The sequence below is a fragment of the Oppia nitens genome, unplaced genomic scaffold, assembly GCF_028296485.1.
Source record: "Oppia nitens isolate AA-2021 unplaced genomic scaffold, nextdenovo-longstitch-racon4-pilon3 scaffold7_pilon_pilon_pilon, whole genome shotgun sequence".
NCBI lineage: Eukaryota > Metazoa > Arthropoda > Arachnida > Sarcoptiformes > Oppiidae > Oppia > Oppia nitens.
In genome coordinates, this window is record NW_026533251.1 from 3,098,269 (window position 1) to 3,123,219 (window position 24,951).

General features: G+C 24.4%; 6 protein-coding genes across 6 annotated transcripts; 2 read left to right on the plus strand and 4 right to left on the minus strand.

The window, feature by feature from the left end:
* The first annotated feature begins 1,213 nt into the window (after positions 1-1,213).
* On the plus strand, positions 1,214-3,369 carry LOC128963799 (tubulin monoglutamylase TTLL4-like). Its single transcript, XM_054310330.1, has 6 exons — positions 1,214-1,435; positions 1,496-1,606; positions 1,666-2,753; positions 2,815-3,049; positions 3,114-3,178; positions 3,263-3,369. The coding sequence occupies exons 1-6, from the start codon at positions 1,219-1,221 to the stop codon at positions 3,302-3,304; spliced, it is 1,758 nt and encodes a 585-aa protein (XP_054166305.1). The 5' UTR covers positions 1,214-1,218; the 3' UTR covers positions 3,305-3,369.
* A 3,421-nt stretch (positions 3,370-6,790) lies between these two features.
* LOC128963389 (leucine-rich repeat flightless-interacting protein 2-like) lies at positions 6,791-9,332 on the minus strand. The gene is made up of 7 exons (XM_054309892.1): positions 9,287-9,332; positions 8,971-9,218; positions 8,726-8,896; positions 8,367-8,459; positions 7,580-8,009; positions 7,305-7,489; positions 6,791-7,242 (listed from the first exon to the last, which is right to left on the minus strand). The coding sequence occupies exons 2-7, from the start codon at positions 9,082-9,084 to the stop codon at positions 7,126-7,128; spliced, it is 1,110 nt and encodes a 369-aa protein (XP_054165867.1). The 5' UTR covers positions 9,085-9,218; positions 9,287-9,332; the 3' UTR covers positions 6,791-7,125.
* Positions 9,333-12,387: 3,055 nt separating this feature from the next.
* Positions 12,388-14,454, minus strand: LOC128963657 (transmembrane protein 8B-like). The gene is made up of 4 exons (XM_054310170.1): positions 14,337-14,454; positions 14,118-14,275; positions 13,782-14,042; positions 12,388-12,660 (listed from the first exon to the last, which is right to left on the minus strand). Exons 1-4 carry the CDS (start codon positions 14,368-14,370, stop codon positions 12,388-12,390), a joined length of 726 nt encoding a protein of 241 aa, XP_054166145.1. The 5' UTR covers positions 14,371-14,454.
* Positions 14,455-20,232: 5,778 nt separating this feature from the next.
* Positions 20,233-22,546, minus strand: LOC128963658 (polypeptide N-acetylgalactosaminyltransferase 1-like). Its single transcript, XM_054310172.1, has 9 exons — positions 22,370-22,546; positions 22,121-22,286; positions 21,893-22,056; positions 21,623-21,830; positions 21,455-21,555; positions 21,318-21,387; positions 21,129-21,246; positions 20,810-21,058; positions 20,233-20,730 (listed from the first exon to the last, which is right to left on the minus strand). Exons 1-9 carry the CDS (start codon positions 22,488-22,490, stop codon positions 20,233-20,235), a joined length of 1,695 nt encoding a protein of 564 aa, XP_054166147.1. The 5' UTR covers positions 22,491-22,546.
* Positions 22,547-23,307: 761 nt separating this feature from the next.
* On the minus strand, positions 23,308-23,870 carry LOC128963659 (zinc finger protein 283-like). The gene is made up of 2 exons (XM_054310173.1): positions 23,809-23,870; positions 23,308-23,732 (listed from the first exon to the last, which is right to left on the minus strand). Exon 2 carries the CDS (start codon positions 23,686-23,688, stop codon positions 23,308-23,310), a length of 381 nt encoding a protein of 126 aa, XP_054166148.1. The 5' UTR covers positions 23,689-23,732; positions 23,809-23,870.
* A 31-nt stretch (positions 23,871-23,901) lies between these two features.
* Positions 23,902-24,903, plus strand: LOC128963390 (bridging integrator 3-like). The gene is made up of 3 exons (XM_054309893.1): positions 23,902-24,005; positions 24,071-24,166; positions 24,233-24,903. Exons 1-3 carry the CDS (start codon positions 23,998-24,000, stop codon positions 24,900-24,902), a joined length of 774 nt encoding a protein of 257 aa, XP_054165868.1. The 5' UTR covers positions 23,902-23,997; the 3' UTR covers position 24,903.
* The last annotated feature ends 48 nt before the right edge of the window (positions 24,904-24,951 follow it).

The following is a 24,951-nucleotide window of genomic DNA, read 5'->3' on the forward strand; positions in this document are numbered from 1 at the left end:
AGGTTTAACAATASTTTAATTCACTTAATCATTATTGTATTTCATATACTAATATATTATAGTCTAAATTTCTACTAAAATATTATGATTTACTGTATWATTATTAGTATAGTTTTATAAATTAAGTTATATGTTTGAAACTTCTTTAATAGTGTAGTTAAATGTATTAAAAATTATAATAAACCATTTAAATGACCAATAATTAGTGAAATAACAATAATTTTTAATAACTGTTGTGTGCATTGGAAATATYATTATAGGAAATATTATACTATAAATTTAAAAAATTAATTAACAATAAATTAAAAGTTTAATCTAAACTTGAAATGTGCGGCAATTGAATAGAAATGTTATAATACTATATAAGTTATGATAAGTTAAGCGATCACTGAATGTAATGTGTTTTCAAGTTTTCCAGTGATTCAATGCATTCATAAGGGTTGGAAAAATACAAGGTTTTGAATTTTGACTTTTTTAAATACAGTACAGTATTATACTGTACTTATTAATACATTAAGTATATTAAATTTAAACATTTTTCAAAACTAATGTTGAAAAATTTAGTAAAATATTTGGTAAAAATATAATTGTTAGAATATTATTATTGTTAAATTTATAATAATCGTTGATTTTAAATAACAATAATAAAATAATTTAAAATCAAAAATTAATATTAAATCTATATGTATTTAACATGTTTATTATTGCTTATATCAATGCTTTTGACATTACGTGTCAAAGTAACAAATTCCGGTGGCGCTAAGTTTTATTTTTATAGAAAAAATTGATCATTTATTATACATTGTATTATACATTGTATTATACATTGTATTATACATTGTATTATACATTGTATTATACATTGTATTATACATTGTATTATACATTGTATTCTACAAACATGTTATTTCTGCCAACACTGGCATTCATTGAACACATAAACAGTGAAACCAATGATTGGAACGCTTTGTTCTTGAGTTCAATGAATTGAATGAACGATACATTAGTTTGTATTTATATAATAAAGTGATCGCAAATACAATGCTTTTTGTTATTGTTTTGTAATTTTTATACATTTTTATACATTTTTTAATTATTTATTATTTAATTAATTGTAATACAAATTATTACAATATATTTACATATTATATATAAATATTTATTAATTAATTAGAAACTCATATAAGAGAAAAACTTTGTGATAATCACTGCATTGCTATGATTGCCAATAATAGCAATGAAAATGAGATAATTGATGACAATTACGACCAATTGATTCATAAAGTGATAAATTATTCAATTAATGGATGCAATCAATCATTTGATTATTGCTTTCCACGTCTTTACGATTCAAATGATGATCCACTGGTTCTTCAGCCGTCACTCTTTCCAATGGTTTGGCCGACCATTTACTTCACTCTCGAGGAAGAGTCACGTAATAATTGTTTGATTAATTAAGTCTAACATTTAATAACTTTTTATTTCRTTTGTTTAGTTTCTTCAGTGCCAAACAAACTAAGACTTTATCTCAGATGGAAATTATCGTCGATAACTGCCAATACAATGAAGACAGTTGTGGCTAAATCGGGTTATCGTTTTTTAAGAGGTTTGACTATAAATGGCATTTATTATAAACCAAGACATTGAATGGTTTGTATTTGACAGACAAGAACAAGAAGGTCTACAAGAATTGGAGTGCCATTTGGTGTAAACACATGAAGAGTRTCGACTTTAAAGCGATCAAAATTTATCAGAAAGTAAATCACTTTCCGGGAAGTTTTCATTTCGGTAGAAAAGACAAATTGTGGCACAATTTACGTACAATGGCTTACAAACATGGATTTGATGTTTTTGGTGACTTTCATCCACAGACTTTCATTTTGCCTCACGATTTGAATGGTCTTAAAGAGTATTGGCTTAATTGTATGAATTGTAATGAAGAAGTTGCTTTCATAATGAAACCGCCGGCATCTGCGAGAGGTCAGGGCATCAAAATAATTACCAAATATAGTGAAATACCAAAGGCTTCCAGAGTTAAAACAAAGACAAATTGCAAGACATCGGTTGTTATTCAAAAATATATCACTAATCCATGTCTACTATACAACGAAAAGAAGTTTGATTTAAGAGTTTATGTATTGATTACATCAATAGTTCCTCTTAGAGTTTATATCTATGACGATGGACTCGTGAGGTTTGCATCTCATCAATATTCCAATGATATTGAAAGCCATGTCGACAATCAGTTTATGCATTTAACTAATTATAGCGTTAATAAAAATCATTTGAATTATGTCCTCAATCAGGACATCAATGGCCAAACCGGTAACAAATGGACACTTAAGACTTTATGGCGATATCTAAGTCATTCCTGTAAAGATGTTGATGTCGACAAAATACTTAATTCCATTGAAGATATGATTATTAAGACAATTCTTAGTTGTGAACAATATATTTGCAAATTAGTTGAACAGAATGTTAAGTGTCGGTACTCTTGTTTTGAACTTTTGGGTTTTGATATTATGTTAGACAATACATACAAACCATGGCTTATTGAAGTCAATATATCTCCTAGTCTTCGCTCCGATTCACCACTGGATAGTGCTGTCAAATCTCAGTTAATTAAGGATATGCTTAACATAATCGGACACCAAATTCCTCCGAGTTTTAAAAATATAGAGACTTTTGCTGACTTTATTTGTTACAATCGTCACTATTATTCCACCACTTTTAATGATGAAGAAAAAATTAAAGTATTTATTAATTTGTTTTTTAAATATAATATATAATTTTTATATTTATTTTGTTTTATAGCATCAAAAGTATGAAAACTCGGAAACAGAAAATTGTGATATTTTACATAATTTGACGAATGAAGACATAAGACTACTAATTGAATCTGAAGATGAACTCTCACGAGTCGGTCATTTCAAACGTGTTTTTCCTTCTGCTAATAGTTACCAATATATTAAATATTTTGATTCACTTTCCTATCAGAATATTCTGATGAATTCATGGGAACAACAATATTATGATAACAGAGAAAAAGGTTTAATTTGTGATTATTTAATTTGAATATTAAATTATTTTAATTTTTTATATTTATAAATTAGGTATTGAATTATTAAGAAGTTTGATCTGGAATAAACATCACATGTTTTATGATAATCTGGAATTGGTTTGTATTTTAGTTATATCATTACCCGTAGTTATACAGTTTAACTAAAATACTAGTACTAATAAAATACTAATTTTATTACAGATCAACAAATTTCGGCATACATTTCAACTAAATGATGAATAACATCTATGAAAAATGATATATTAATTTATTTATTAACTTATAGTTAGTTAGGAAATAATAAATAATGAAAGTTAATTAATGCATATTGTTATTATAGTAGATCTCTGTGATCACGTAAATCATAGTTTTATATGTGATTTTGTAATTTATTATAATTACGGTAATGCTCATAAATTATTGTTTATTTATACAATAATATACAATTTTATACAATATTTACGGCTTATTACTGTAATATTACCGGAATAAATAATTGATTGTTTTATGTAATTTTATAATAATTAATTAAAATCATTAACGCGCCAAATTGTTATTTATTTATTTTGCAATTTAAATAACAGTAAAATTTAAGATAATTATATTAGATTTTGTATTAAATGGATCAAAATATACAAATTAGTCGCTTTGATGAAGCAATTAATATACAACATGTGGTCAATGTTGTCAATGAATTTGTTAACATAGATCTGTTAAGTGAAGAACTATTTATATCAAGAATTTTAGCAATCAATCAAAATTCATTGGGAATAAAGTGTTCAGAAATACCATTTAATATCAACAACAAAATTACTGAGAAGTATATAAAAGAGGTGTTTAGTCTTTCAGACGACAAGATTGATAGACTATTATCAGATGGAGTCAAACAAATTGGTGATAAAATTCTTCACGTATTTGTTGAAATGGCTCAAAACTTAAGACATCGTGACAACAATCATCGACAATGTAATCCATATTTTAAATTATATTTTCGATCATTTTGTCTAAAAGATCGCTTATTGTCGCAAACAAACAAGTTTTGCTCTAATTATTTAGAGAATACATTTAAGCCAAAGTGGGGCTTAAAATTAGATATCAAAGTACCCGATAGTATAGATGTCCAACAATTTGTCGATAATATCTATAGACAGGAGCTATGCATTGAAGTTTGGAGTAAAGATTTAAAACAATCAAAATTTAGGCAATTTTTGAGTCGAGTTTTTAAGAGAACATCTGATGAATACTTAGGAACTGCTTATTATATGATAGGCAAGAGATCTGCTTCTGGAAATTATTTCACTTATTTTATACCATCGACAGCATTAAAGTTGAAATTATCACTCAATAATGACATTAATGGCATTATATCAATGAAAATAGTTTGGGGACGTCAAGGATCCGCTGACAATAAGATGTCATCCCTTAGATATCATATAATGCTTTACTTACATTTGATTCGATGGCATTTAAATCACTTTCAGATTAATAAAAATGAAGAAATTATTKCATTTAAAGATGAGTTGACTTATTTGAATCTATTATATCTATCGGCACTTTCACTCATAAATCAGCACAAAATTCAAAGCAATTTAACCAATTTTGAAGATTCAATCATTAGAAGAATTGTATTATTAAAACTTATTCTTCATTATAGTAAACAAAACAAAAGTTATGCAACAATTTTGATGAAAGTATTGGCAAATGAAGACATTAGAGTCAAACCATACACTGCATGGCTTTCGAAGAATTATATCAATAAATTAAATCAAATTGAAAGCAATTTTGTCATCAATTTTTATCAAATATATGAACCGCTAATTCATTTAATTATTGATATACTAGAAAATGAAGATAAAAATAAAGAAATGTTATATTTCTTGAAAATTATCAAAAAATATCACCAAAAATATCGCGTTTTACAACTTAAAAGTAAAGTTAATACTATTATTGAAACAAAACTTATTGAATGGATTCGTATTAGAGCTAATAATACTGAAAATTGGTCGCAAATTATAAAGTTTTTAATAAAGATTTCACAAATTATGAGAGAGTTCTGGTATAGAATCGACAGATTGGTTGATAACAATAAAATTAATGACATATTAAGTGTTTTAAAGTTAAAATTTCAAGATTTGTGCGATAATTGGGCTGCAAATCAATCGAAAGAATTAAGTGATAATATACTAAAGTATTTACTTTTTATTACTGATTTAACTGAATATTTCACAAAACATAAACCATTGAACTCTACTTCTGAATTGGAAAATACAGAGACCATTGAAAGTGARACAATAAGACATACTTTGGTAAAACACAAACAGTTTTTGAAGCAAATCATAAACAAAGACACAAAAATGTTATCCAAAGAAATCTTTAAAATAAATTATCTAAACTTTTCAACTCTTATCAAATCACATAATGCGGATGATATGCATTTGTGGACTAATCTTAATGAAGATATTTTTAACTATTGGATCAATGAAAAGATTGATGATTGTAATCATTTGGGAAACAAATTGCTTAAAAAAATTTCAAAAAAATTGACGGAAGAGATAATCAGAGATAAAATGGTCACTAAATTCTTCTTCAATTGTGTATCACAATTGGTATACTTTACTCTGTCATTAAGGATGGTCTGGAAATTTGAAAGATTTGTTAAAATTCTTCAGAATTTATGTCAATTATGTTACAAATTTTGTTATATTATTCAAAGATTATATGAATTACATCCAAATCTTGATTCAAAAGAGCGACTTTTACTTCAAATCTTAAGCTGTAATTCTTCACATTTAATGCAAAAAATTCATTTGAAATGTAATTTAATTGAATTGATAACTGACAGTAAAGCTATATATGTCTGCGATCTAATCAATAATTATAATAATAAATTAAATAAATCGGAGACAAATCCCAATCAATTAATAGATGGATCAGAAGTTTCTAAATGCTGTCATTATATCATTAAAATAGCCGAAGAAATTCAAGATATCGAGATTAATATGATTAACATATTGTGTAACGATATTCTTCAATGTCTTCATAACGGCGTTTTAGATATAATTAATTTATTTCCTAATAAAGATCGTATGGATAGGAATTATAAAACTATTGAGGACTTAATTAGCAAGAAATTTGAGATAATTATTAAAAACATATTATCCGAGCAAAACAAATGTGATATTATTGTGATCATAAAAACTAAAAGTGAAAAAATTTTTATTAACCAATTTCAATATGTCTTTCAATTGACACAACAAATGATCAATCATTCAATATTAACGGATCCGATAGTTAAAGATAACGTCCTATATGTGACCAAACTATTCTCAGAGATGGCCAATAAGTGCAACAAATTTCATCAATTAATCGAATACTTTGTGGATCAGTTGAAAAATGAAACTAAAGATCAAATTATAAACAATGATATCTTTAAGAATTATAATGAGATCGAAGAGCTGACAAAAATGAGTGAATATCTGCGAGAAATAGCCATTTCTTGTAAAATAAATGACAATTGATTGAAATAAAATAAGAGTTTTAACATTTTATTTTGTTTGTGATAAACAAAATATGAATTTATTATGAACTACAATTAAATTAAAACGATAGAAACGTAATTACAACTTAAAACAATAAATTAATATAAACTATTTAAATAACTTATAAAACCCTTTAGTGCTTTTATAAATATTTTAGTAAAATTTAAGAATAGATGAGATAATAGTATATTTAAAGTTATATCAAATATTATTACAAATATACAAATTGTGTGTAAGATTTGAAACCGTTTAGAAAAATTTCATTAATTCTGATATTTAATGTTTATATTAAATAAATGATGTATTCAAAGCTCAGATTAGTTTGAATATATAAATTGGCACTTTATATATATAATTATAGTTAATCTCATTCATGGCATCGGTTCCAATGGTCTAATTCAGTACTTCACTCATCATAAAGTTTAATAATAATAATAAATAACCGGTAAATCTATTCACATATAAAAACACTTATTGTACAGAAAACTCAATCAAATGAGCACTACTATGGGGTTTAAGTGATCATCATTTTGAATTGGGTTGGATTACTATATTACGATTTGACTTTAATTTGTCGATTCGCTTCTGTAAGTGAGCATTGGATGTCTCCAACTCCTCGATTCGGGCCAACGCTTCTCTTAACTGAATTAAATAAATTACTGTATTATTAAAAACAAAAATTAACAAAAAATCATATAAAATACCTCTCTTTGTGTTTTGCGTTTATCGGCTTTGAGTTCGTCCTCTAACTTCTCGGCTTCGACTGCTGTCGTCCTAAATCTGGTCAATTGAGTCTCAAGTCGGGCTACATTACCATTTAAAACACTTATTTCTTGTTCATATTTTTTAAGTTTAAACTTATAATCACTAATCAATTTATTTGTTTCTCCTGTATTAATACAGTATAAAAAACAATAATTAAAATTACTATTACTATTACCGATTGTTTAACTTTTTAAATGTCATAATTATAACATACTTTGAATATTTTGCAAATCAACACTTGTGTCTGAATTTAATGAATGAATGTTATGATCACGAGTTTGTGTCAGTTCATCAAATTTGAGAGCTCGTTGTCTTTCTTCTTCGAGTTCACTCTTTAATTGATTTATTTCATTTTTTAATAACTTTTTATCTTTTAATAATATTGTAATTTTACTCTCCAACGATATACCATCAATGCCTTCTAAAAGTTGTGCCGCTTCTCGAGATATTAGCGACATATTTGTGGAAATTTTAATTGCATTACTACTGACACCAGACTCGGATCCACTTTCATCAGCTGTTATTTCACTTTTTCTATCACTTAAATCACCATTTAATGTATTTAAACCATTTGACATGTGCTGGCAATCTACTTGCAACCCATTATTTGTCTCATCGGAGTCTAATAACACTAAACCTGCCTCCTATTTAGTTATATAATTAAATTATAAATCAATAATTAAAAACTAATTCATTCACATAATTATCAGTAACTTTTGACTCATGAAAGCGTATACAAGTTAGGAGTGAAAGTGAAATCAAAATATTTTGATAGCTACTAAAAATGTGGTTTAGTATAACAAATTTAATAATAATTATTAAAAACATTTTTAAAACAAGTTTAAATTAATATAATGATTCGGGTTTTGGATCAGTTTCTAGTTTTACAAATTATTTTTTTAATGTCTGTATTTCAATACATCCTTCAGTTAAACAAAATCACTTTAAGTACCAATGAATTATGTTTTCATGAGACACAAGACTATAATATTAAGACAAACCTCAATGAGATAATCCCTTTGCTTTAGACATTGTTTATAATAATCGCAATCCTTTTGTAATTTCTTAAAGTCTCGATTCATCAATTCAAAGGACTAAATGATTAACAGTTAGAAAAAATKKATAAAAAATTATTGTTTCAATATATGATACAATTATTAAGTTTTGTAACAATACTGTATATACAAGTTGTATAATACAATATACAAAAACATAGAAAAAGATCATTAAATGTGTGACTTTTGAAATTGTTTACTATTGTCATTTGATCCGCAAATTAATTATTATGATATCATATATGATTAAAATATTATAACAATTAAAACTCAATTATCATATGTATTGTCTAGTGTTGTCTTACCCTAGATTTGTCTCTGTAGTCCTTCTGAAGTCTAACGAGATTTTCTGTCATTTCTTCGATGTCATCCTTAAAGATGTCCACCTGATAGGCAAACGATTGTTTTTCATTATCCAACTGTGCGTTATTGACCATCGCTTTCTTCAGATTGTCGTCCAATTCTTGCAGTTTATGCTATATATCATCAAAATATCACATCAGATATAATACATCAATTGATTAATATCACAGTTGTGTCAATAGCTCACCAATTGGTCAAAGAAGCGATTCGAGTGAGTGTTCATTCCTTGAATGGCATTCCTGGCCGACGGCAACTCCGAGGCCGACGACAGGGCCGACAATTTGGTCGTCATTTCACTCATTCATCAATTGGTCGATTGACTCACTTTGTGGTGAAAACAATGATTACATCAAACAATTGGTGATAACATTCAATGTCTTCACCAATAAGTCATGTGTTGATCACTATATCAATGACTTGTAATCACAAACACCGCTATAATTGACATAAATATCAACAGATTTGTCACTAAAACTACATTTATTTTAATCACTAATTAATACCTTATTATAAGTTCAGCCCTTAATATATAATCAATGAGTTCACAAACAACGTTATAAATAATGTAATCATTTGTTGTATTTATAGATAAAATAACTATTTATTTCTATTACATGTATTGTTTGGGGAATTATATATTTGTAATAATTAATACGTTAGTTGTGAACCATTTAATAACAGCTAAGCAACGATCGATTGTCGATATAATGAACACAAAATGTATTGTATTTGACTTTATTTACAGTTTTTTTGAGTCAATTTAATTAATGTATTCATTGTATTGCATGTAATACTGTATATAATGTATTATTATAGCATTTTTAGTGCAAATTAGTATGAATTTAGTGAATCAAACAATTTGTTATTAAATATCACATAATTGTCATCACATTTACTGTTATACATGTATTCATTGCATTGACTGTTGCATTGAAACATCAAATTAATATTTTTATTATTCTATTAATATATAATTAAATAAAATTTTTAACTTTTTAAATATTGTTTATTATAGTTATTTATAATAATTAATGTAAAAGTAGTTTATATGACATATAGTATAAATTTACTACAGTATATGCTTTACTTTTTTTTATTGTTTATTAAAACATTGTAACGAAATCCACCCATTTATTGATGATATTATGACTAAATAATATATCGATTTATTGCAATTTAGCAAATATTTTATAAATTGATTTGAGTTTTTTGTTTTTTAATTTTGTTGACTTTATATTTTTATTGAGTATAAAAACTGTTAATGTATTCATTAAAATAATTCAAAAAAACAAAAGTATTTTTAGCATATTTTATAACTTATTCTAAAGTAGAGTACAATAAAAAAATAGTGTTATAAATACATTTAATTCTATAATTTGTTTGAAATATATAATTAAAGTAATTTATTTTAACATTATTTTATATAAAATAGTAAATTATTTTCTTAAGTATAAATTGAATATTTAAAAATCTTTTTTAGTTTTGATTTATTTGATATAAAAATACTGTATATCATTGATCTATTAAAATATGAATAAATATATTTATATCATATAATAATATTTGTAGTTTAAATTATTCATTAATATTTCTTTTCCAACTATTAAACATTTATTGTGTGTTTTTTAAATTAATGTTGATTTATTAAATATATGTATTATACTTATAATTTAGGTAAGTTTAGACTAGTGTACAGCAGATTAGGTAACTACACAAATACAGTACTAATACACTACTATTGTGCTAATCATTGAAAAATAAGTTTTATATAATTAAATTGCACATATAAACTATAGTACCAATTAAATTAGTATATATGAGTTTATTTTACTCATTGTTTAATATAAATTATAAAAGTTATTATTATACAGTATATCAATTAAATTTGTAATGTTTATAAGACTAGCAGTTTTATTGTTAGTATTATTATACAATACTATAGTATTTTGTGTGCAGTCGCGTAGTTGATTCACTAGTCTATTAGTTAGTGTCAATGATGGTGATGTTGATGGTAGTGTTGATGTTGATGGTAGTGTTGATGGTGGTAAATGAATTGATACACAAGTTATTAGAGAACATGTTTGTAATTTATTAAATTACTTAAACAATTGGATTAAATACATAGATTAATATATATCAATAGTTAACAATTATTAAATGTATAAAACGGGATAATATATAAAATGAGTGGATCTCTTAAAGTGAATCCTGTTCCCCATAAGTGGGGACCTCATTAACAGTTGCTTTTATACTGTATACTGTTGAGGTCATGGCTCCGGTATTTACCAATCAGAGGTCAGATTCATTGTTGCAATTAGTACTCCATTGGAGGACTAAGTATTGATGCAACATTGGGTACATGTTTGGAGGTCTGTAACTTATTATGGGTTTGTTGTACAAAGTTTGTACCCATTAATTATTATTTGTTTATAGCTCTTCTACTCTGAAATCAATTTTGGTTTTAATCGCTACCGAAGTATTAGATTTATGACTTCAAAATTTTATGTTTTTTAAAAGACAAATAAGCATTGATAGGGAGAAAAATATAAAACATTAATTAAACGCAGTTATCTCTATAGTGGACAACACATATTATAAACAAAATAGATATATTGAGAAATGTTTTTTAAATAAAACATATAACTATTAATTATTTAGATTTAATTTTTCCCACATGTCTTACATGTTATATATGTATCATAAAGTTATAATAATATTAATATTAACAYCACTTAAATTTATAGTTAACACTGATATACAATACTGCACTAAACACATATTCATTTCATTTTATTTAAAAATAAAAATGAAATCACTATATAATGAAAATAAATATTTCATTTTTTCAAAATTCTTTATAAGATTTCAAAATATTCTTAATAAACGCAATAAATGGCTGATTATATATAAAATAAAAATCAATTATCAGTATTTCAATAAACAAATCAAAATTGTGTTATTTTGGCGTTATTTCGGAAATACATTTATCTAAGAAATGATTAAATAATTGTATAATGAATTTTAACATTTATTAAAGTTTTTGAGATATTTATTATTTTTTATTATCATATCCTACTTGTGATCGGATACTAGAAATCTGATAAAAATTTCTAATTATGTTATTTATAAGTTTTATGTACTAAGAAATTATAATTTAAATAATTATAATCCAGGTTATATCTATTAACTAATATTTGCAAATTTGTTAACAAATTAGATTAATTTTAATACAGATTATTGTATATTAAAATATAATAATAAAACACAATTTTGCGTTAAATATACTATAAAATCAAATGTAAAATATAGTAATGTTAATTAATAATGTCTATTACGTCAACATTATTTAATTATATTTCTTTATTATCGTTAAGCCAACAATTTTTACTAACAAAGATATTTTGTAATTCTGTATATTTATTGAATAATATTATAATACATTAAATTCGTTAAAATAGTAAATTAACAAATAAATTCAAGATTTTGAAAAAATGATAAAAATATTTATTTTTAAAAATTTTTATAATTTACAATAAATGACAAAAATATATATTTGATTTTATACTATACTAATATAAGACAAACTTTATAAATATTAAATTAATTAAATATCAAATTTAGAAGTGGGAAGTATATCCAATGTATCGAAATATTGGGGACAATGGTATTGATTTAATAGTGTTTTGGGTAATAGAAAGGATATGGATAATGACATACATATGTGCCAACCTGAGTGAGTATAACCGTATAAATGACCAAATATGGTCACTTGTGACACAAACATGACAGCACCGATCACCCCGAGTACAGCACCGGGTATTAAGTTGCTATATGACAGGCTGGAGGGCATTATTCTCATACAATAACATTGATATACCTATTAATTAGAAAATTATATTATAATATAATGATTATATTCAAGTTCTTCATATTGAAAATAAATTACTTTATCATTAACCGTWACTTTTTAAAAATATTATGAAAAACAATACAAGTGAATATTGCAACTAAAATTTGATTATTTATTTTGAACATTTATCATGCTCATTTTTCTAATGATATGCTATGCTATGGTGATGATAGAAATAAATGCTAAATTAATCTTAATAAATAAATTACTATTACATATCAATAATTTGTATTCTTTAATAGTAAGAATATTTTTAAAAATATGTAAATAATATAATAATATATTTTTATTTTTTAAAATTTTAATTTAAATGAAATAAACTTAATAAGATTTAAGTAATTACATAACAATAATCAACACTGCTACTAAAAAGCTAGATAATCAATGGGCATATATTATACTTTGACTAAATTCATTCAAAAATATTTTATAATGTTAAAGTCTTTAGTCTTAAACTACTTTGAGTTAACTGCAGTATATTTTTTGAATAAATTTAGTTTCAAAGTTTAATATAAATTATGCCTATATATTATATAGTGTTTTTGTTGCAATGAAATTACAAAAGTCAAATAATTTTGTACTAACTATTTATTAAATACCAAACAACTTTGTATTGCATAATATATTGTATAACTAAATGATATTATAAATATTTCTTATTAATTAAAACTAATTTAATATATAAATTAAATACATAAATAACTACAAGTAAATTATATCAATAAAATACTTAATTTTAATTAATTATATATCTCTAATAAACAAGTTCACTATATTTTATGTAAAAAATATAAAAAATAATGTAAAATGATATCGGAATATATATTAAGTTTTTCTGCCAAAAATAAATACAATAAAAAAGCGAATAATTGGCAAATAGGGCCATATTTTATGGAGTGTCCTTATCCTATAATAATAAGCCCGTAATTGTCGTCTATGACCTTTCTTGCTCTACATTATTAAATTATATAATTACATATATATTTTCTATATATATATATATATATATATATATATATATATATATATATATATATATATATATATATATATATATTAATATATTAATTATAATACAAAATTCTTACCCAACTAAGTCCTAACAGAACCAGTGAACAGACAGCCGGCACRACAAAACTGATGGCACCCGTAGTTTTGGATCGTAATAGTCCGGCAAAAAATAGTGATCCCGTCAAATGTAAAACTGATCGCCACTCGTATGGTATGTCAGACATGAGGATAGCTGTGACCCATAAGGTTAGTATAGCGCTATAAAAATCACAAAATTGCAACACTTCGTAGTTGATTATACAATATCTCATGTGGTCGTTGTCGCACAAGTGGTAAAACTAATTTTAAATATTATTTAATAATAATTAAATTATTTTTTATATAAAAAATCATTATATATATTAAAATCATACACTCGAACAAAACATTGTCAAAAAATAGATGAAAGCTTCGCCTAAATATTTGCATTTTAGGGCCAAATAGACGGCCGGAAGCAGAAAGAAATTGCTAACAATTAATAACAAACTTTGCAAAAACTCGACGTAATCTGACATCAAATTATCAGAATTATCTATATATTGAAAATTAAATTAAGCATTAATTAAATAATTGAATAAAAAACAATTTCATACAATTATCTGATGAATAATTGCCACTAATAAACATTTTTACCACAAATTCATTAACTGAAACCTTTAATTGATTTGTTGCGCTAATAATAATTATACCATTTTTGATGACTAAAGTATAAATAATAAGTACATTACTTGACTAATAATATGTTACGTAACTATTTTGCTTACTTATTATAAATAAATAATTTTTTTATTATAATTTATTTATTACAAGCCATTTTAGAAATATGACAATAGATATTATTTAATGATAAAACATTATTGCTTTCACTACTATTGTTATTAATATTATAATTATAGTTAAATATGTTTATCACAAAAATTGTTTCACTTATTACAGTAGATAATAAAATCTCCAAGGAGTTAGTAGATAACATTACTAATTAACCTATAATATGTTATTATATGATTCAAAGTTTTATATAATATAACATGACATATACTGTATATAATATTGCATTATTGCTGTACCTGTGTCAAATTTACATTTAAACTTAATTAATGCTCAAATACACAATAAAATTTATTGTTAGCATTAATTTAATTAAAATTAATAACTTATTAATATTAATATATTAAATTTAAAAAATCTGTTACATTTAAAATTATTAATTGTAATAAATATTTAAGAATATATAATTTAATAATAAACATTTATTATTATTAATTAATATTGTACATTTTATTTTTTTTAAATATTTATATATATATATTATCACATACAACTTAAAACAATTACTATATTAAGTAAAATATTTTGATAAAAACAAAATATTGCATGAAATTTATATTAATAATAATTGTATATTTTGTGACATTCTAAGTAAATGCAACATCATCAAACATATAAATATAAGTTATAAATATTGAATTGCAAATATAGAAATATATAAAATTGTCATTTAAATTGTTATATACCGTATAATGTAATAATCAATATAATGAAGTTTGTACTCAACTCAATAATACAGTATTACCATATTATTAGTCTATATTTTAGATCATTACAAATACTCTAGTGTTTTGAAGTCACGTAATGTTTTGAAATGATTTTAGTTTTTGTAAAATATTATTTTTATATAATTTAGATACTATATAATATTTATAAAATAACTATTTATTTTCTCATTATTAAAATTTTATTGTTAAAATTAAAATTATTATCAATTAATGAATAATTTAATAAATTATTATAAGATTGGACTTTTAATATTTTTAATTCTAATAATATGATAATTCAGATAATTCAATAAAAACTTATAACTAAATATATTATTAATGTCTTGATTTCTAACTAAAAAAACTATTTCTAGTTCAAAAACTATTCTAACTATTTTATCGGTTTAACATTTATACCTGAGATTTAGTACACWGTAATCCACTGAACATAAATTTACCGAAATTTTATTATAACTATAAATAACTATTAGATGGGTTAGCAAACAATTTCAAAGACTATTTGGTTTTTCGGCAACTATTATATAGTTTTTCTAAACTAAAAAATATTTTAAGTGACTTGAGATTGRTTTGAACAAAAAATAGAAATATTATTTATATTTTATCATCCAATCTAATCAAAATTAATGTAATTATATCCAAATATTAAAATAAATAAATAAATATTGCAATAATTATTTGTATTTTTAGCAACTATTATAAAAAGTATTTAATAGTTTAAATAATTATTAATCAATACTTTATATATTAGTAAATACTTTAAATAAAGAATAAGAATTTACTGACATTTTAAAAGTTAAATATTTTTTTGTCAAAATATAAAATATACTAATAATGATTATAACAAAAAAAACATTTTATAGTAATTTCATTTTTTATTTATATAAGGAGTCAGTCAATTAATGTTGCGTCGCGTAAAACTTGAATAACTTTTAAACGGTTAGAGATAATTTAATYCTGTAAAATACATTTAAGAATATCATATCGACCACACTTAATATACACACAATCACAAAACTAGGGTGACCAGATATACAAAATATCGGGACCAACGCAGGACACTATGCTACAGGCAAAACTACAATTGACAAATTTATTTTGACAATGAAATTTTGTAGTCAAGAAATAATAGTTTAATATAAAAAAAGAATCATCAAAATCGGATTGGTAGTTTTACTTTTATGGTTTATTAAGTTTGTCATAAATCATATTATATAAAATAGTCTAATATAAAAATGACGTTATTTATGACTTGTATATGTAACGGTAATATCTGCTACGGTGGTAACCAACCGGTACGCCCACTCCTGTAGCAGATAGCTTGCGATATATATTAGTTTTCTCCCGTTAAATAGGTAGGCTTATAGCCTCAGATGAGCGACCACTTTGAGCGATGCGGTAAAGGTGTGGCCTATACAGTGACCAGCTTTGGACCCGAGCTTAGAGACTAGTATTGCGGCGGCTTAGCTATCATACACTGTTATTGCAACCACTATAATCACCATAAGCTATGACTACTATATCACATACACTGTGTATAATATTTACAATACTTTATTAACAGTTAATAAATATCACAATCAATATAAAGCGTATAATTATAACATAAATCAATATAATAGACTTAAACCCGAGCTGTCTTACACACCCACCCGCCAACCGACTGTGCACTTCGAAAGCTAACACTTCTCTGACTATACCATTGGTATCAGTCCTCCATTACTATTCAGCTCACGTGTGAAAGGCAGCACTGGTAGCAAAACTTTTGTGCATAAATAGCGTTTAAAAACAATTACTAGAATATTAAACAAAATACATATAAGCGTTGATTGGGAACCGTTTCATATATATATATTAGATGGATTTTTTAAGTATATTACTAATTTTAAAAACAAAATTTCAATATGTCGATTAGTTTTTGAAATAATTGAATTTCAATAAAAATTTTAATATCAAATTACAATAGTATGATTTATATTGTAATTCGATTATTTCAAAAACTAATCGACATATTGAAATTTTGTTTTTAAAATTAGTAATATAATTGAAATGTTTATCTAATAGTCATATACAAGTCATAAATAACGTCATTTTTATATTAGACTATTTTATATAATATGATTTATGACAAACTTAATAAACCATAAAAGTAAAACTACCAATCCGATTTTGATGATTCTTTTTTTATATTAAACTATTATTTCTTGACTACAAAATTTCATTGTCAAAATAAATTTGTCAATTGTAGTTTTGCCTGTAGCATAGTGTCTTGCGTTGGTCCCGATATTTTGTATATCTGGTCACCCTAGTTTTGTGATTGCGTGTATATTAAGTGTGGTCGATATGATATTCTTAAATGTATTTTACAGAATTAAATTATCTCTAACCGTTTAAAAGTTATTCAAGTTTTACGCGACGCAACATTAATTGACTGCCTATTTATATTATCACTATTTATATTTATTTAGTATTTTGAGTATAAAATATTTATTAGCAAACTTTTAAATAATTAATTTAATAAATATCATTGTGCTAAATTTTTTAAAATAAAGTTTTAGTAATTATAATAATCATTATTTTGCATTTTTATTTAAATTAATTTTTTGAATTATTAATTTAAAACTAATAAAGTATTTATTTATTTATGCATTTGTGTCAATACTTAATTATGATTCAGTTGATGACATCTAACTAAATTAATAGCAATTATTTAATAAAACTTTTTAAATAAAAATTTTATATAAACAATATTACAACGTGTAACACATATAATATATAGTATAATATATTCTGTATAAATTATTACAATAATAATTTTTTATTTAATATACTGTATGTGACAAACATAATATAACATATATGAAACTAATTATTTTACTGAATTAAACAAAACGTATTTAGAGTAAAAGACACAATAAATTTAATTATTCAATCAAAAAATTTTTTTAACAATATACGTTATTTGGATTTTGAAAAAATGACCATTTTATTAATTACAAATATAATAGGGACTGACCAATATTTACTTTACAGAAAATTTAATATTATGTTTTGATTTAGTGTTTAAAATAATTGTGATTACTTTATTACTATACAATATATTTACAAATAAATATACTTTTCAGAATAATATAATGATAATATTAATAATAAAATAAAAATTATATCAATTTTTACCTGAAATAACTTGATGTCATTAAATACTAAGAATATTCTTTAACCAAGTGTTTTATCTCAAACAATAAAATTTAAATCAATTTAATTTGTGTCAAATGTAAAACAAGTTTTATAGACTAAATGCATTGCTTTCTTTCAATGACTTAACATATTTACTACCGTAAAAATTAAAAATATATATAAGTAATAATATTTATACTTTTAATTAAATAAAAAATTTCAATTTCACTAAATTAAAATATGACAGTCATATTAAAATATTTTTCTAATAAGTTATTTGATGTAGAAGTAATATACTGTAATGTTATTGCATTAATTAAAATAATGAGAAATATAGTAAACATTAACTTGATTTTTGAAAACAGGTACATATTTTTAATTTATCAAATATACTGTACTAATTGTTTTTCACATCTAGGATTATGGCTTATATCATATGGTATATATAGACTAAGGTAGGATTTTTAAAACCTAGATGATTAAATATTTTTTTTTAAAAAATACAAAATCTAAAATAACAYAATTTTAATTAATAGTCAGATGACACTTATGATTACAATATTAGGTATGCATTCATTGTAAGTCAAAATATTATGCAATACTGTATATTGCAGTCTAAGTGAACAAATGAACAAATATTAATAAATATGTACTGTATTTGTATAACTTTTTGTTTTGTAAATTAAAATTATAATTTTCCAAAAATGAATATTACTAGAAAATTTCTTATAGAGAAAGTGTATTTATGGATTGCCATGTAATTTTATTTTATAACTATATTTGCTATCATATAAATATAATACATTAAAATTAATAATAATAATATTTTGTTATTATTAGTATTTTAATTTATTAATGATAATTCATATTAAAAGTTAACAAAATTAATATTATTTGTTACATGTTTTGTAAGATTTTAAGATTTTTCATTTTTGTTGTCATTAAATTACATTGTTTTTTAAAACAATTTAATTATAATGAATATTTCACAAAACTATGATTTTTAGTAACAGTAATTTACAGAAATTTTATGTGTAGTAATCTTATTTATATTATCGTTGCAATTATTGTATTGTATATATGTTAATATGTAAAATATACTGCAACATTTATAGTGATAACAATATACTGTATACTGTAAAGTGAACCCAAAATATAATAATAAAATATAATTTCAATAAAAATATATTTTTGAATAATATTCTAAAACTTTTTATAGAAATTTGTCCTTTAATTTAAATGCATTCAAATGCATACAGTTTGCGTGCACTCATCAAAACAGATACAATAAGAAACAATAACAGTTTATAATATCTCATCTTAAATGTCAAACTATTGATATTTAGATTATTATCTATTTATTTGTTTGTTTTCTATAAAAATATTAATAACATATTAAATGAAGAATTATTTATCGTCTAAAATATAATATATTTAATAATATTATTACACATTTTTTAAATATTAAATTGATCCTTTTATTTTTTAATAAATTAAATATAACATTTTAAAAAAATTTAATCAAATATTTATAGTTAATATTGTTCAATTATCAATTATTGATTTTAAAATTATTGTACATAAAACAAGTGTAATAAATTGTATGTATTAAATAAAATTATTTATATATAATAAAAAAATCAATTGTTCTTATTTTGGTATAATATTATGAAATGTCAAATAAAAAATATTTAAATATTTGATATATATATATATATAATAATTCAATAAAAAATTTGAGATTTGAAATTAACTTAAATTAGTTATCAAATTGATTAATGCTATGTGAATGTGATTGCCATTCAAAATTATCTTCAAAAATCCACTTTTGACTACTTAAATGGTCACTACATTGATTGGTCGTCAATTGGTATTCATCATCTGATTCAATATGAATGTCAAGACAAACATTGTTTGGCACATGAATTAAGCTATTATTATGTTTATTGTAAATCCACTTTTGGTTTAAATTATTTTCTTGACATCTTTTCATTGAAACAATTTTATTATTTTCATTGATTTCCAAACAATTTTCATCGTTAAGTATTTGATTGTTTTTTGTATACATAAATAATTGACCAAAACTGATACGATTGCTATTAGAGTTTGAACAATCATTTAATACTAAAGTGTTTTCATCTGCTTGTAATGTATCCAAACATTGGTCTCTTTCAACACTTTTAATATCACCTAAAATATTATAATCTTTAGGTAACTGTGACTCAGGATATATGTTATCCAAATACCATTGAAATGACTAAAAAATAAGAAAATAAAATAAAATGATTGATTGATTACATGTTTATAAATATTTAAATATTATTTTGATTTATTACTTGACACTGTCTTTGATGTCGAAATGCAACTCTTTTATCAATACTTTGACGATTTAAATGTCGAGCTTCTGGATGTAAAGCATAGAAGAAGCCCTTCCACTGATCCATCCACACATCGACCAGTCTGGCCGTGTTGTACCATACAATGTAAGAACTACCACCTGGAAGAGTATACGGTGTTCTACTGCGGAATACATGTCCGACTCGGGAACAGGTGACTATTTCAATACTGCCCCCACACATCCATATCTAATTAATTAATTAATTTAATTGTTAACAAATATTAATAGTATAAAAATAATGTTAAAATTAAAATAACTCTAAAACTGAATTCAATATTTTCTGCGCCCCATATAATCATATCGGAGTCATATTTTCCAATATATTCAAAGAAGTCGCGATCGATGGCAAACAAACCTCCCGAAAGTGTGGGACTCCTTTGCATAGAGTAAACCAAATTTATTTATTTTCAAATAATAATTATAATTAATTATTAAAAAAATAAGACCTTAAAGGCAATGATTTGTCATAATTTCGTCTTATATTTTCTCTTTCAGGCGCTCTATACCAACGAAATCCTTTGATTAATGAATTTTTAAAAAATGTTAATGAATTTTACATTAATGTCTAAAATGCAAATAAAACCTATTTTCCAATTAAATCCTCCATAAATCATAACACTTGCTTTAATATAACTGAAATCGTGTTCATCGATGACATCAATGATGGGACAAACCACTCGAGTTCTGGTGTAATATTTGTTACATTATATACATTGTGTCAAACAATATGTATAACCAATATATGAAATACCTGTCCTCAGCAATCCTATCGAGAAGAGGCTCGAGCCAGCCTTCATTACACTCACAATGCGAATCGAGAAATGTGAGTACCTGTCCCTTGGCATGAGCTGAGCCTAAAAGTCTGGCCCTAACTAAGCCCGACCTGCGACCCAATCTCATGAGTCGTACAGGAATTGGATATTGTTTAACGTAATCGTAAAGTTGTTTTCTTAAATAAACTGATTATTTGAAATTTAATGATAATTTTAAAAAAATAACTGATGTTTGAATTAAATCAAACCTTTAGTAGAGGAGTCGTCTACTAATATGATTTCCATTAAAAGATTAGATGAAGTTTTGATAACACTGTCAACTGTGCGGACAAGTGTTGAAAAGGCTTCGTTATGAAACACTATTATGACACTAGTCTTTGGTAGACGTGGTTTGTATTGCTTTTGATGACATCTGAAATGATTGGATCAAATGGATAGAGTCATTGATATCATATGAATGAAACAAACATTAATACATTTTCATCCGTGAATCTTGAAGTGAACGGTTCAAAGCAATCCTATCACTGACTAATATATTGAATTCATGTAATTTGAAATATTTGTTAATTGTTTGGTCGTCTTCAGGTATTATTACTTTTTGACCCAACTCTCCCGGCCATTCACTTGGATTCACATCATTTACTTATAATATTATCACATATTTATAATATTAATTATTTACTTTTACAATAAAACAATAAAACAATCAAATTTTTCAATCTTACTTTTGTATTTCCATTCAAATAATTGATTGGCTTTATATGCCGGTAATATACTATTACATATTATTTTGTTTAATAATAATAATAATAATAGTTTCAACATTAATAAACCAGAGATTTTCATTATTTATATTTTATAAAACTTTATATTTTTTATTTCATACTTTGGATATAAAAACAACTTTTGTTGAACTAATATTTAAAACGAGATAAAGAAATGTAACAAATAATAGAAATAAATGATAAAAATAGCAAATCATTTAATTACATGCTTTTATAAATAAAACACTTGTCACTCAATAAACATTATTTAATTATTTTAATACTGTATATGTATATCGTATATACAGTACAATATAATACGATATGAATAAAGTTAATAATAATAATATTTTAACATAATTTTAAACATATGGTATTTAATAAAATACCGGTAATTATTATATATATTACAGTAATATATTTTATACATCGATCTCTCATTTTTTTGTGGTTATTTCTGATTTAATCAAATATTATTTGGTTTTGAATGATTGCCAAAAATTAATCACAAAAAATCAATGTCATTGACAGGTAAACTCAGGTAATAAAAATAAAAATCCTATTTTGTCTAATGTTGTCTTATCTATAAAAAACTATCGCAAAGTCAGCATATTTTCATTTATTCTGTATTTTATTACTGGATTTAATTTAATTTCAACTTTAATAAAATTAATACAAATTTATTATAATTTATATATAATATTTGGTAAATTGTTATTAATTATATATGTTTGTGAATTTTAAAATTAAATAAACTTAAAAATAAATAATAATTGAATGAATTAATGGTATGAGAGATGAAAAATAATGAGACATTAAATTAGTTGATATCAGAATTGATTAGTTGTTTCGTAAAAATAATATTAAAAAACTAATCAATGGCTAAAACAATCATTAAGTTAAAGCTCTTCAATCATAGCTATGGTGTCGTCCTTTTCGGGATGTGATCTCTTGATGTGCTTCAGTACAGTCACTCTCCAACCAAATGTCTGACCACAAACACGACACGAGTAGTTGAGTCGACAGTTGTGGTGAACAGTTTTCAGGTGATCCCTGACGTACTGCATCTTTGAATAGCTTTTACTGCATTCAAGGCATTCATATTTCTTTCTGATCGTTGATCTAATTTGTGTCTTCTTTATTGACTTTTTCATTGTCTTCTTGATTGTCGACAAAGACTTTTTACGCCGTTTTGTGTCTTTAGACTTATTGTTGACATTTGTTTGTTTGGTTTGTGTCACACTTTGCATCACATCTCCGGCACCGACTTCTGCAGTCATTTGGTAATGCAATCAAATGATTGTCACTAAAAAATCAGATAAATCTAAAAGAAAATATTATAAGAAAATGAAAGAAGGGATCAATTGATGCAAATGTAATACAAGTTTGAGTTTAAATACAAAGCGTTTAAATAGTTTGAAATGTTTTCAATCATTTCAATCATTGGTTCAATTCATCAATCGATGCAATACTTTATGCAATCATTCAATCATTATATCTGTGGTCATAACAGATGGCATTACAAACACATAATACTGTTGTGATTGACGTTTATGTTTGTGATAAATGAAGACATAATCTGATCCATAATGAGTTGGTAAGTGTTTGTCTTAATAATAATCAATCACTTATATTATCGATTCATTTGTTTTCTAAACCCAGGAATCCATTGAAGAAGTTATCAAAAGGACAGTCACTGTCCGCTTCGCAAACGCTGACCAATGATAACATGGAGACCAATATCTCAGCTCTCAATCAGTTAGTTATTGTGATTATCTCATTGTCTTTGATATGAATATAAATGTTTTCATATGTTGTGATTAGAGCCGAAGCGACCACTAAGAAGTTGTACAAAATAAACAAACGTTTTAGTGATAGTATTTTAGCGATGAATAGATTTGAAAGCATAATGACTACTGATTTGTCTAACTCTGTCTTATGTCAAGAGGAGGAACAGCTCAGATCGGTTATTGAAGAGTGGCATACATTTACTATAGAGTCGATCAAAAATGGCGAAGAGTTTGCCACAACTATTCAGTCGACAGTTATCGAGCCATTGAAGCGATGGCAAAGCGCTTTCAATGAAGTCAGAGCTTGTCTTAAACGATACGACCAATTGAAGAATGATCTGAATAAATATAATTACAAGAAACAAAAGTATACAGAAAAAGAAAAGACATCACAAAACATACTTAAATTGAATAACATTTGCGAATCTTTGACAACCACTCAAAAGGAGTACAATTTGGAGACACAAGTCCTTAACCGAGAGATTCCTGTTTTTATCGAAAGTCGAATCGATTACTTTCAGCCATCGCTGGCGGCACTCATCAGATCGGAAGCACATTATTGGGAGACAAATGTCAGCTCTTTTAAAGAACACGACTCTATGATCACCGATAGGAACAATGACAGCAAAAGAAACGATTATTATAAAAGACAATCACAACGTTTAGAACAAATTAATTCACTTTCTATTGTCGATAACCAATAATTACCATAACATATATATATCACATGTTATTTTTTATCACATTATTTAC